Below are 14,505 nucleotides of genomic sequence, written 5' to 3' on the forward strand. Positions count from 1 at the left end.
ACCAATAGTGGGTCGTGTGGTCCAGTGGTTAGAGCATTGGACTCATAATCGCAAGGTTGTGAGTTCGAATCCCAACTCTGTCATTGTCTCCACTTTGATAAAAAGGCCCGAGAGTGATATCTGTCGTCTATAACGTCAGCCACTATGATTGATGATTAACCTCGACGTAAAATGTTTCCTCGGTAATTGGTTATATACCAGCTTGGCGTTTATCAGCAAAAATGCTGTCCTGCCAATTCCTACGCGAGATATCATAAACAGAAACAGAATGAAAAATCTGGGCTCTGTAACACAGATTACTAATAAATCGCTAAAAAATGGAGTGACCAATCAAGACCAATGTTACATGCGCATTTAATTCAAAATACTGACCAGGAACCAATCAGAAGAATTCTTTCATATTTGCTATTCATCGATAAGTTTTGTGTTACGGGACTATCATGCGCATCATTTACCAGAAGGACCACCATTTGCTTGTAAAGTCACTTTTAACTTACGGACCGCTTTTCACCCACCAGGAGTGCAATAAATTCTTCTCTCAGAATATCAGAGGCACACTCAGTGTGAACTGTACAAACGGTACAAATTCAGCAATCAATTGTTCAGTCTGAATCCCCTATACATTACTATATAACATACCAGTACCTAATAGTAAATATTGAAAAAAAATCACAGGTTTGTCGCTTTGCCGTTCTCCAACAGAATATATTCAAGGGGTATTTAGCTTCATGCATTTGTTTCACAAACTGCCACTGTAACATAAAGCTCAAACATTTTTCAAGTAAATACACTTTATTACCCTGTGGGACACATTTAGGAGGTTGTTTCAGTTCCGTATAAAGTGAACAGGTCTTTATATTTAGAGTAAAGTAATTCCACGATAGGGAGGTGGGTGTGCATCAAGGCTCTGTACTGTCGCCATTTATACTTTCTAATGTGATCGATACGATTACAGCGGGTGCAAGAGATGATTTAATGAGTAAGATGCTGATAACTGATTCCGAAGAGAGATAATGGGAGACTGGAAGGACCGAGGAAAAGATTTTGGAAATGAAAGGTGTCGGTAAGTAATAACTGATAACTGATTCCGAAGAGAGATAATGGGAGACTGAAAGGACCGAGGAAAAGATTTTGGAAATGGAAGGTGTCGGAGAGTAATAACTAATAACTGATACCAAAGAGAGATAATGGGGAGACTGGAAGGACCGAGGAAAAGATTTTGGAAATGGAAGGTGTCGGAGAGTGAATCTTGGGCCAATAATGGTGAGCTAGGAGGGGGGAGTTTTTTTAGGAAGATGACATTGATAGAGGATAGAAGCAAATTTAGGATACAGCAAGCAATGGTGGGAGGGATAAGTGGTGCAAAGTTGATTGATTGGAAAGATTGAGAATTGATGCAGATGGTGGCTTGGGGTTGGAGAGATAAAAGACATGACTGCAAAGGTTTATGGTGTATGTTTTTTTAGGACAGATGATGAGCATACATGTATCTTAATTCTGACTAGGCTGGGATAAAGGGAAAGGGGTAGATTCCTTCCATCCCCTACCCAATTTTTGAAATCTCAGCCATTAACCTTGTGATTATGCCTAAAAAAAAAGTGACAGAAAACAAATTATATCGAGAAAAAAACCCAATATCCAACAGAAAATAATTGTGTTACTTCGGAACCACATCAACTTTAAAAGCGGATTTCAACCTATTAAAAGCCCATTTAGATTTAAGAGGGAATTTTGAGATAAGGTAAACATTTCAAGGAGGAGGGCAGAGAGCACAGAAGAAATACAAGAAGCAAGTGGAGGAGGAATATATAAAGAGAGTTATATTCAGGACGGAATGTACACTGAAGGATGGGTACAAGCCATTGCTGCAAGTGTGATGTATATTTGCCATGTCCAAGAGAACAAAACAATAATTAATTTTTTTCATTCCATTTTCCATCTGATACTACTTACCAAAAAATGTAGGTCTTTTTGGTATATCAGGAGGAGGGCAAGTGCAGCTACACGTTTGACCGTTGTGGAAACACGTGTCTTGGGTAGGTAATAAAGTGAAATTTACACAATGGTAAAGTACACGTAGGGCACTACTATTTTGATAGTACATGTAAATGGTATAGGTTTCCAAACATTGAATAAATGAGGCCTCTTATGGAATGGAGCAAGAGAAAAGTATATATATTTTTTATAGCAACAGGGTACGAAATCATTTTATTTTAGGGGCTACTTTTTTTTCCACATTGGGGCGATTTGAAGAATTTTGGGGGCTATTTCTTTAATTTCAAGGGCTACTTTTTAGGGATAACAAGCAATCATGCAGTAAAAGAAAATAACATTCTGCCATAAATGTAGTTAAAATATTGATTTTTAAAATAATCTTGAATATTCAAGACAGATCTTGGGGCGACTCTAAAAAGAATGGTCGCCTCAAAGCAACTTTAGAGAATTTTAGGGACAATTTGGGCTGTCAAGAGGGCAAACTTGCCCTTATGTACTTTCTATGCTGTACAGCAATATTTATTTCAATGGCATTCAATTTGGCAGATCGCCGGCACTTGATAGAGCTTAGCGCATATTTTGCAAGTAGTTTCCCGCAGGTGCACACACAAGTCCGGTTTACCCGCAGCAAAGTTTTGAACATGGTCGAAACTTGTTCCGGGTGAGTGGTAGGTGATTGAAGGGGTAGAGGTCTACTGTGCAGAAAATTGGTAAGAGGCCCATAGCAGCAGCAAGTCACATGCAGCTAACCCACATGAAATACGTTTATTGTCCATGAAGCTCTGGCAAAAAATTTACTACCAGTATTGTCAATATTGAACAAGTGGAACACCTCTAGCAGTCACGCCTGCATAATGTTATTCAATGTAGCAGCAGTGCTGACTTTGAAAACGCTTATTGAATAATTATTCCCAATAAAAACTATTCATATGATAATAACATACTACAGTGTATATACCCTAAATGACATTTCACCTTCATCATGTGAGACTTGTGCAAGACGATATTAAGTGATACTTATGTCCACAATAAATATCCCCAACATGGCCAAAGCTTATTGATCTTAAATGACCTTTGACCTTCGTCCCATGACCTGAAGCTCACACAGGATGTTCACTTATACTTGATTACTCGTATGTCCAAGTTTCATAAACTAGGTCCAAATACTTGCTAAGTTATGATGACATTTCAAAAAGGTAACCTTCGGTTCAGATTTAATTGACGATGCCGCCGCCATCGAAAAAAACGGCACCTATAGACTCGCTCTGCTGTGCAGGCGAGACAAAAATGGTATTGATGTGGGATGCAAAGCAGTGATTGCACCCCCACCACTCACCCTGATTAACGTATCTCAATATTTATGTATGAAGTACACAGGTTATCACTTATGGAGAATATCTGCTTACCTGTCGAAAGGCCATAATGATCAGTGGCACACGTGTCACATTTGTCTCCTTCAACATTCAGTTTACATTCACAGATTCCAGATGTCTGGTTGCATGACTGTGTGATTGAACCTTCTAAGTTACAGCCACAGTCTGAAAATAAAATGAATTTAATAGCAAAAACAAATCTTCAATAAATCAAGGTATGTTACTTTGTTACTCAATAATGTAATATATATTTCAGGATATTGAATCAAATATTGCTTTTGAATGTTCAATTTTCAGTCAACGAATGTGACAAAATTTTCAATTCATTTAAAGAAATAAAGATTAATGTGTGTAAAGTAATATAAATTCCTAAACTTCGTCAGGTTGAGAATTACAACGGAAGGAAATGAAGATACGCATGCCACAGATTTATCAAGAACTGCTTTTCTTAATGATGTAAATGTAAGGGTAATTCTGCCTCACTCAAATCTGTTGGAGCCATCTTATAAGAGGTACATGTAACAACACATTTATCTGACTTGATAAATTGATTCTATTATAGAAGAATGGTTTTATTGAAGACTTACGATAGAACAGAATCTTTTTAATTCTGTTATAATGGGATGTACAAAAAAGTTATATACCCGTGAACTCTGACATTAAAACAACAAAAATTAGAGAAAAAGACATAAATTTAAAATCAAAGGGCCATTCCTGATTTTCCTATACACAACTACAGACAAATTAGTTCAAAATAGGAACAAATAGGTTGAAATGGCCATTGCCAAATTATGAATATCCACATTCACTAGGGACTTATGGCATGTACATGTATTTATTAAGGACTTAGTGATAAAAATAGTACAAAGAGTTACAATTGATCCGATAGAACAATGGAAAGCCAGCAACTCCTACATCTACAATGCATGTTTGTTCAAATATTTTCTAGCTATGATACTCACAATGTTATCATTGTCTTGACAATTCAGTATGTTGCTATTTGATTACAAGGGACATTGTGATAATTCCCAGTAAGAAAAAAGATGACATTGATGGATTTCCATATAGTTGAGATTAATATGATCAATCACAACACATAGTGAGATATGGCCCTGGGCCCCGTCTTACAAAGAGTTACGATCGATCCAATCAATCGTGTCTGTATGGAAATCCATTAGTGTCATAATTTTGTCTAGAGGAAATTTGTAAAATGTCCTTGGTAATCAAAGGAGAACACACCAAATTGTCAAGAAATCAATAAATTAATGGATATACATCCATATCTAGAAAAGTTTTGAACAAACAAGCATTGTATATGTTGACATTGCTGGCCGTCCATAGTTGCGATTGATCCGATCAATCACAACTCTTTGTAAGACAGGGCCCTGGTTCCCTCACCTGTGCATCCATTGCCTGATTCAATGCCGTAGTAGAAAGGTGAGCAGGTGTCACACGACCTGGAAGTGACCCCCGGCAAGCAAGGGCATTGACCTCCGTAAGATTCACATATTGGATTACTGTCTGACCCTAGAGAGCTGCAATCACAACCTGAAAATATATATTAAAAATATATGGCTTACTATCAAATTAAGAAGAAAATATTTGTCACAAACAGGAAGTTCAAATAAATCAAATTCTTTAAAATCTACAATGTATGATGTAAATTTTCAATCATATCTTCAAGCATGATACAATATGTTTCTATCATAAAATTTCAATAGAGGCATAGCTATTTTCCTATAGGGCACTTTTATGTATTTATAACTTACAATTTATTCACAATTTTCTTACAATGCCCCCATTATTATTATTCATGGTTAATTTTGAATTGTAAATTGAATTGAATTGTAAATTTATCTAGCAGCTGGTGACTGAATTGAACACATAGATACAAACATATTCATGATATTAGGCATAACAACAAAATATTAACAAATTGTCACATATTCAGAGAATAGGGGTGATCAGAAAAAAAGGAAGTAAAAATCCATGAGAGAAACTACCTCATTGATCATCCAAAAGTTATTATTGTGAAAAAATGAGCATGGAAACTAAATTCAATCCCGTAAAATCTTAACATATTAATGCAAAATCGATTTAGCAATTATTAATTCACTACATGTCAAATACAACTCAAAATGTAAAGTATAACTCAGATGTTATATAAATTCATGCAAATTTGTGGCGTTACACATTCTTAAAGTCTACTAAGCACTCCTTTACCTATAGCCCCATCAAAGACCTCGGCCATGATTCCAAATTCGATATCTGAGCAGTTCATCCTGGTTGGGTGCTGGGCCGACAGTGCTGCAGACCAGCACGCATCCATGTCAGCTCGCAAAGTCTGGCTAGTTCGGTTCGATTGGTAGACCTCCAGGTCAGATAACACAGGCAGCAGTACAATCTAAAATTGGACGACAGAAAACTGTCAGTATGTTTCAGATCGCTTTGACTTCATGATTATGCAGTAATGATAGCTTATTTCTCTCATATCAAGTTATTTAGGATGAACTTCATGTGACATCTCCCCCTACCCCCTCCCTCTTCCCCCCCATCATATGCCATATTTCTGGTGGGTACACATAGTATTGATTCAGCGATGCCAATTAAGAATCTGCGATTTTCCGTTAAGGGATTATAAAACGACTAGAAAATTATATACTGGTACTATTGGAGCAAGTACTGTATATACATGTATCATGTATTCAAATTCATAAATGTTGTGCAAACATACATAATATCACGAAGCGTTCTGAAATTCAAAACAATCATGGATTGTTATAACTGGCAGCTCTGTACTTTCATAATCTTACCGAGTCCAAGAGGAACTGTTCCTGAGTGTCTGGTACTCCCAACCTGATGATGACATCGTAAGGGATACCTCTAGCAAGGCATCCCTCAGACAGATCATATACGCCTGTTAATCACAAGAACAGATGGAAACAAGAGAAAACTTTTTTATTAGAATGGTCACATTGTAAGGGACACCTCCAGCAAGGCATTACTCAGATAGATAATACATGTAGATACCTGTTAATCACATTAAGAACAAAAGGACAAGATAAAACATTTCATAAAGAATTCAACAAATGTTGTGAATTGACATACTATTTGCTTACTTTCCCCACAAAGAAAGTTGCAGTGTGCACAAAAATCTATATAACCTGTGATAAAAAATACCACACTTATACATTTTCTTAGAGATATTATCAAATTCCCAGTAGCTTCAACAGAAATGAAAAATAATAAAATAATAATTGATAATTTGTACCTCCTACAGCATTCGTTTCCGTCAGTTTGTGACATTTGTGGTCCTTAGGCACTATTACCTCAGTCAATGCCAAACCACAAAAGTCATTGGATCATGGCTTGCCCGCAATTTATGCACTTTTAACACTCCTTGGTACATGCAGAAATCCAGCAAAAGATCCATTTCCACTGCTTGGCATATTACAATAAATATTAATGCCTCCCTAGATTCACTTCCCATCAAGCATATCAGGTACCAATTTACACCTGGGTAAAGAGCGGCAAATGACGAAAAATGTTTGAACCCAGAATCTTGTGGTTCAAATTCTGGAGAGTTAACCACTAATCCACAATATCTCTGCTTGGGTAAATAGAGAAGTATGGTTATGTTACCTCCATACTCTGCTGCTGGAAGGCTGACTGGAGTTGATGAGGTCCCGGGGTTTGATGATCCTTGACATTCAAATGCTATCGGATTCTGCTGGTCGACTTCTATTGTGACATCACTCCAATTAGATAAGGTCTAGGATGAAATAAACAAGTACATATTCAGACTCAAATCGGTCATAGAACAGCCCTGAGTAAAAACATGAGATCACATATAAAAAAACATAGGAATGCAAGTACCAAGCTATTACCAGAGTAACAGTCGGAGAGCAATTCTTCGCAGTCTCTCCAAAGGAAGGACAGGTTGTCAGCTGATAACATTGAAATTAACATGATAAAATTTACATATGACAAATGTTTAATTAAATCCCCTCGGGGCTATTACAATGAATTTTTCTTTACAAAAACCATGAACTGAGTGATCATGTTAAATATACTTGATGTGTTCTTTTGTTGTTGTAAGCGCTTTGGGCCAATTTGGAAAAAGCGCAGTACATAAATAATAATAATTATAATAATTATTATAATAATAATAATAACAACGACAACAATAATAATAACAATAATAATAATAATAATGACCATAGTGATAATAATAATAATAACATTAATAATAATAATAATATTATGTTGAAGTGTCCAATAAAACGTTTTTCAGAATACAGTAAGTTTCTACTATTATTTTTCTATTGCTGAAAGAATAATTTCTCACCTCGTATCTTATAGCAAGGACATAATTCTGCGTTCGAGGGACAGTCATGCTGCTCAGTGTAATCACCGTCGACGGAGACACCACCAGGAAACCAGGGCCAGTGTGAAGGGCGCCCTCACCAAGCGATCTCTCCTCAATCCTGGAAGGCTGGTAGAAGAATGCAAGGCGTAGTAAATGAGAATCATACATCAATCAGAGGGAAAAAGGCTAAGAAAATAATTGAATCTGGGCCCCGTCTTACAAAGAGTTATGATTGATCCAATCAATCGTAACTCCATGGAAATCCACCAGTGTCATAATTTTTTCTACAGGAAATTTGCAAAATGTCCTTTGTAAACAAAGGAGAACACACCAAATTGTCAAGAAATCAATTAATTTATGGATATACATTCATATCTAGACATTTTTTTGAACAAACATGCATCTTATATGTTGACTTTGCTGGCTTTCCATAGTTGCAATTGATCGGATCAATCACAACTCTTTGTAGGACGGGCCCCAGATGAATTTGTTAAAGCCACTACGCCTAATAGCCAATTTGAACAGCATAAAATAAATCAATTCCAAAATAAGCAAGACATTTATGATTTTTTTATTGATAACACAATCTGCATTGAGTTTTTACACTATATGTTTTTGAGCGAATTTGGCGATAACAAGCATGTATACATAGTTGTAGAGCATCTTAAAGTTACATCTAATTTTCACAAAGATATGGTCTCAAAAGATGCACAAGACTAGAAAATAAAAAGTTAGAAAGTGTAGCAGTCATACAATTTTGTACAACTGTGTAGTTGCGATATTTGTCTAGGGGTTAAAATATTGCAACAATGCATTTTGTAAATCATGTAGCTTGACTCTGAACAAACAACTCCACTTAACTCAAGATCAGTCTTTTGGAAAATGACATTTAATAATGATAATAATAATATGCAACATTTATATAGCACTTAATACAAATGTTTGCAGTCGATTGTAAAATCTTGCAATGTCCAATCAAATTTGCAGTGATATGAATACACTGTTCAAAATACCCATATTGACCAATCAAAATACTTGTATGATATTGGCAATTGACAATTTTTTTTATCTCTATGGCCTTGGACTTAAATATCCATGCGTATCATTTCAAGACAACTGGGCTCACATGCATCTCATCATAACAGAGATAAGCCTGTTTAACCCATTGCCAACTGGAGCTGGACAGGCCCTGTACAAAGCCTATGGGAGTCACAGATTTCAGGGGCAAATGGGTTAACTGATGCCAACAAATGATATACACGTACCTGATCAGTAGCGGCGACTTCACCCTCCATATTTATTCCATCCAATCTCGGTACATAGAATCCTGGAGCAGTATCGTTGCATGCACGGCCAATCACGTTCGGCCTGCAGGTGCACGCCCCCGTGTCGGGGTCACATGATCCACTGATGGCCGCTCCCGGGTCGCAATCGCACGACGTGCAGCCTTTTGGATTGGAGGGGTCGAGATTGAACGTGCCAGTCTGCAAAAGATTTGATAGCATTATAATGGAAAGACAGTGAAATATTTGGAGAGAAATGATAATCCACACCATTTACAATACATTCAAACACCAATGAAAGGCAAAACTCCTACCAAAAAAATACATCTGTATTCTAATTTCACGAAGAAAATGTAAATTTGGTGGTAAATCTGGGGCCTGTTGCAGAAAGAGTTGCAATCAAACGCAACTCTAAAAATCATGCGCAACTTGATTTTCAACCAATCAACACTGTGCATTTTGGACTTGCGATTGATTATTTTTACTTGCGTTTAAACGCAACTCTTTCTGCAACGAACCCCTGGGCCCCGTCTTACACAGTGACAGAGTTACGATTGATCCAATCAATCATAACTCTATGGAAATCCATCAGTGCCATAATATTTTCTACAATATGCAAAATGTCCTTTGCAAACAAAGGAGAACACACCAAAATGTCAAGAAATCAATGAATTCATGGATATACATGTACATTCATATCTAGAAAATCTTTTGAACAAACATGCATTTATATGTTGACTTTGCTGGCTTTCCATAGTTGCGATTGATCGCATCAATCGCAACTCTTTGTAAGACGGGCTCCAGATCATCATTTTCACTATACATTACAAGTAAATGAAGCAGGAGATTATATTCCCCCTACCCACCTCTCCTTTGTCCTCTTCTTTACTTTGAATAAAATTTCTGAATTTTGACCTAAAAATTTGGACATTACACCCTCTCCCTCCCCATTTCCTGCATTATCTATACAAATGCAGTCTTATTATTACTGCATGTATGGATAATATAGGAAAGAGGGAGGGAAGGGGAGTGACTGCCCAAGTTTAGGTCAAAGGTTTTATTCAATAGACCATTGTCAAAATTCTATCCTATTGCAACCCCAGGTTATTCCATTTTGACTTTCAACTCATACCCCCCTGCAGCAAACACTCAACATATTATGTACATTCTTACGGTCATGAGTGAGACCTTAGCATCTGGCTTTCATTTCATTTAGTCACCCCCCCCCCCCACACGCACTCTCCAGCCCCAATGCCACATGGCATCTCCCAAGGGACTTTCCTTTTGGTTTATACACAGAGTACTGTAGCTCTCTATTGACTTAAAACTATTGGATCAATAATGCTTTAGAAATTGGTGATAAAAGAAATTAACCCGAGTGACCTTGCACATTATTGCAGTGCAAAATCCCCTATTGTTTGTTTTTATGAATGAGGATTATGTGGTAGATAATTGAAGTATTGATCTTGGTTCATAGAAAGTGCATGGTAAAGGGAATGTTAGGATTTAATTGAATGGGATAACATGGTTGTTCATATAATTTAGGTATCATTTACTTTTATCAATTAAATACTATAGTATATATATCCCTTACCCCAAAGTAACATGCCACGTTTTGTATGCTCTTTAATGATGAAGTGGAGAATGTAAAATGGGGTTTATTCAACAAATTTTGTGATTTTAAATTAATTTTTTCTTTTATTCAGTTCCTGATCAGAGCATATATAATTTGCATATTTATTTCGTTTTTTTGTCTTCTCATGCATGAACCTACCCTGTATTATACATGTACATCTGTATGCACATGCCACATTCGCAAAGTCCCATGAGTCGAGCCCAAGTGGCATCTTCTCCCACTGGTACCCAGCCCAGACCGGCTCAAATTGTGAAGCTTCTTGTACGGACTATCATCTTTTGACTGAAGTAAGATTGCTCAATAGCTTCCCCATAGTCGGCAGATGACCCACAGTGTATTGCACTGTGTATTACCACACATGCCACACTGTGGCTATTTTTAATGCTAAAAATCCTTCTGAAATCAATACCATTATGGACTGAAATTATAGCCTGAATATCCCTAAACGAACTCGCAAGATGACGTCAGTTTTAAAAGATCACCTCCCAAGTGACATTTACATGTACATGTATAACCCATGTTTTTCAAGTCACGTGGCTTTGGGTCAGTAGGCATATTCCAGCCTTGTGGCTATTTGGAAGTCCACTGCGCGGTCGGTTTTCCAGCCTTTCAGGTTCAAAGGGTTAATGGCAACCCTTTCCGCAACATGCCGCCGGCCTCCTTACTTACCTGACACTGGTCACAGCGGGTTCCCATCACATTGTCTTTACATATACACTCTCCTGTAGTCTTGTTACAAAGGTTGATGTTTCTGATCGTCCCGACTGAATCACAGTCGCACTCTGAGAAAAAAGAAATGTGATATGTCTATCAAAGCCATCTGGGGGGGGGGGGGGTTTCACAGAGTTAAGTGTGACCTTAATAGAGTCGGGTTTAAACGCCAATGCTCATGTATCTAACGCGTAATCAGAATGATTGATATGGGGAAGTGCACAATGTGCCCTCTGCCCTTTGCGAAACACCCCCAAGATGTCATATCTTGCCTAGATAGACTCTTCCTACTATATACATCACTTTGACTTCAGCGCACCGTAACTTTTTGCAGCTGTAACGGGCAGGGGGCTTCTTAAGAAGGCAAAGCACTTTCATTCGATGGGGTACGCAACAAGCCTGCTGTGCATTACTACATCAGGGGCCAGTAACACAAAGCTTAGCAATGATCGTAGAACATTTTTCTACGATTGATTGCATTTACTACAATGTACAATCAATCGTGAAAATCAAGCGTACGATTAATTGCTAACCTGTGTGTTACGGACCCCAGATCTTAAATAATAATCTTACATATATGAAGCCCCACCCCCCATCACTCGAACCAAATTGATATGTGAAACAAACAAACAGGGACCCCTTTCATAAGGACTTGTTCTAATAACAATATCAATCAGCCAATCAGATTGAATGATTTCAGTAGCTTTTAATTGTTTTGTAAATTTGTTATTAAAACAAGCTTTATGAAACCGGTCCCTGACATGAAAATAGGTTTTTTTTTAACATACCTTGGCAGCCTTGATCATTGGAGTCTTGCAAATTGTAGAATGTATCCTTGCATTCATCACATGCTCGCCCCTGAACATTGGCCTTGCAGGCACACTGCCCGTTGGTCTCGTTGCAGACGCTGTTTGGAACAGTGCCCTCTACAGTGCAATTGCAAGCTGGAAGAAGAAAAAACAAATATATATATATTTTTTTTACTATCAATACAGAATCAACTACAAAATCGAACAATTATACATACATGTACACAATGAAATTGGAATTTTGAAAATCCCTCTCAACACAAGAAAAGTCAGACGGTTACCATGTATTGATTAATCATATGACAATACCCAATAGATTGCTACAGTTTAGCTTAAACACCAAACATGGTACATAACTTGTCAACTTTAAAGACATATCTATAGCGAGAACAGTTTCAAATATAAACCATTTGATCTATCCAACAACTACATGCAAGTTCCATCCCATCCTCATACATGTATAAGATATATCCTAACAATGTCTGTAATATATAGATTTGTTCTGATCCACTAAACATGGCGTCACATTTTCTCAGTGTTAGTTTATTACAATGCTCAGAACTTGCATAAAATGTGTGATGTTACACCCCCACAGAGTGAATACTTTCAAACATCTATATAAAATTGTACATGTACATATATTGGCCGTTACTTACGCCAGCAATATTGTACACAGGGGAAAGGGGAATCCACATCTGTTACGGTAAATAAGAAAACATGCCGAGTACAAAGAATTGGGTTAGTAGTGGGATATACATTTTGGGGGAAACATAATCATATACAGGTGAACAACATGGGTAGAGTTACTGTTTGATAATGAGATGGCCTTTTATGATGATGACATGTAATACTATGTGACAAGAAAACCATTCTGATTAACATATTAAAACACAATGAAAAACAACTCGGATGTAAATAACTAAAACAGATTTTCTGTTTTTATTTACCAATAAACTGAAAATCATTGTCCCTATACTGTCACATTAAACAAAGCTTCCATGATTGGATCAATTTAACTATTTCCAACTTCTGTTTTTTATAAATCAGCTGGTAGAATCCATCAATGACAAGGCCCTTATCATGACCTTTATCGCAAAACACCAGTTAGTACTATTAAAATCAAACCACCTTATTCCAAAGTACATGTACAATGTACATATGGTTCTAAGGAAACAATAATGAAAGGGGTATCGTGTAAAATGTCAATTTTACTTGAATATCTATAATTACTCTTTTCCAGTAATCAAAATGAATACAGAAAAAAAAATTGAATCATAGAAGAAAGGTAAAGTTATGTGAGAATTTACAAACGACGGGAACATGTTTCTTAGGTGCTTCTGTAAGTCAGCTGCATAGGGATACATCATTTAACAGTTGTAAGAAATGGTCACCAGTCATTCACAACTTACAAACAGCTTTTGTGTATTGGCTGCCAGCATTTTTTCAAACACAATGGGGGGGGGGGGAGAAATAGATTAGTTGAAAATGGTTTAGAATTGGATGTTATTAGATAAAACACAGCAAACATTCATATAAACTTTAATTAGGGATTTTCATGAAGATGGATGGGAATTAGTACACACACATGGCTATATAAACATAACAATCGCATTTATTGTACATTGATTCAACCTATATACTACTGAATTCTGTAATTCCCACAGACTTCAAACAGGGCCCGCAAGGCTCAAGTAGATAAAGGGTTAATATTTGATTTAAAAAAAACACCCTACCAATACAAGTGTCGTTGAAGGTAGGGTCAGTGTAAGGATTCCGGTAGTAGTCTGCTAAGCAGACCTCACACTTGTCGCCAGAGGTATTCTCCTGACAGTCCTGGCAAACACCGTAACCTTTGACCTCATCGTACACGCAACTCTGCGCTCTTCCGCTGCAACCGCAATCTGGAAAAGGAAGAAACAAACCGTAAAAGGGAGAGCGACCTGACCAACAATGAGAACTGTTTCTCATTGAATGTGTGCTATAAATAGTTAGTTTTGAAATACACCTTTTGCAATAATGATTATTACTACTACACAAAATAGTATTAGAATTAGATACACTAAAATGTATTGAGACACTAATTCCGTGGTTGTTTTGTAACTTGGTAACATGATCACATTGATATTAATGTATCGGGTACTGAATTAGAATGTTATCATTCAAGTGGGCCACTATTACAAGATACACTGCTTTATAGAATGTTGCATTATGGGTAATAATTTCAGCATTTTAGATTTCAAACTTCAATGCCAAGCCTTTTGAAATACAAAAGGGCAATTCCATAAAATATCTACGTCCGACCCCCTATATGTGGGAACTTAATGAAATT

General features: G+C 36.9%; 1 protein-coding gene across 1 annotated transcript in view; it reads right to left on the minus strand.

Moving 5' to 3' along the window:
- LOC129277719 (laminin subunit beta-1-like) overlaps positions 1–14,505 on the minus strand; it is a 61,280-nt gene that overhangs the window by 32,768 nt on the left and 14,007 nt on the right. Inside the window, exons 5-14 of the mRNA XM_054913867.2 lie at positions 13,910–14,077; positions 12,156–12,311; positions 11,326–11,438; positions 9,003–9,221; positions 7,717–7,863; positions 7,011–7,140; positions 6,182–6,285; positions 5,592–5,772; positions 4,767–4,916; positions 3,402–3,533 (exon numbers count right to left, since the gene is read on the minus strand). Coding sequence (XP_054769842.2) covers positions 3,402–3,533; positions 4,767–4,916; positions 5,592–5,772; positions 6,182–6,285; positions 7,011–7,140; positions 7,717–7,863; positions 9,003–9,221; positions 11,326–11,438; positions 12,156–12,311; positions 13,910–14,077 — 1,500 coding nt within the window. The remainder of the gene's footprint in view (positions 1–3,401; positions 3,534–4,766; positions 4,917–5,591; positions 5,773–6,181; positions 6,286–7,010; positions 7,141–7,716; positions 7,864–9,002; positions 9,222–11,325; positions 11,439–12,155; positions 12,312–13,909; positions 14,078–14,505) is intronic.

Source organism: Lytechinus pictus, chromosome 15 (assembly GCF_037042905.1).
Source record: "Lytechinus pictus isolate F3 Inbred chromosome 15, Lp3.0, whole genome shotgun sequence".
Lineage (NCBI taxonomy): Eukaryota > Metazoa > Echinodermata > Echinoidea > Temnopleuroida > Toxopneustidae > Lytechinus > Lytechinus pictus.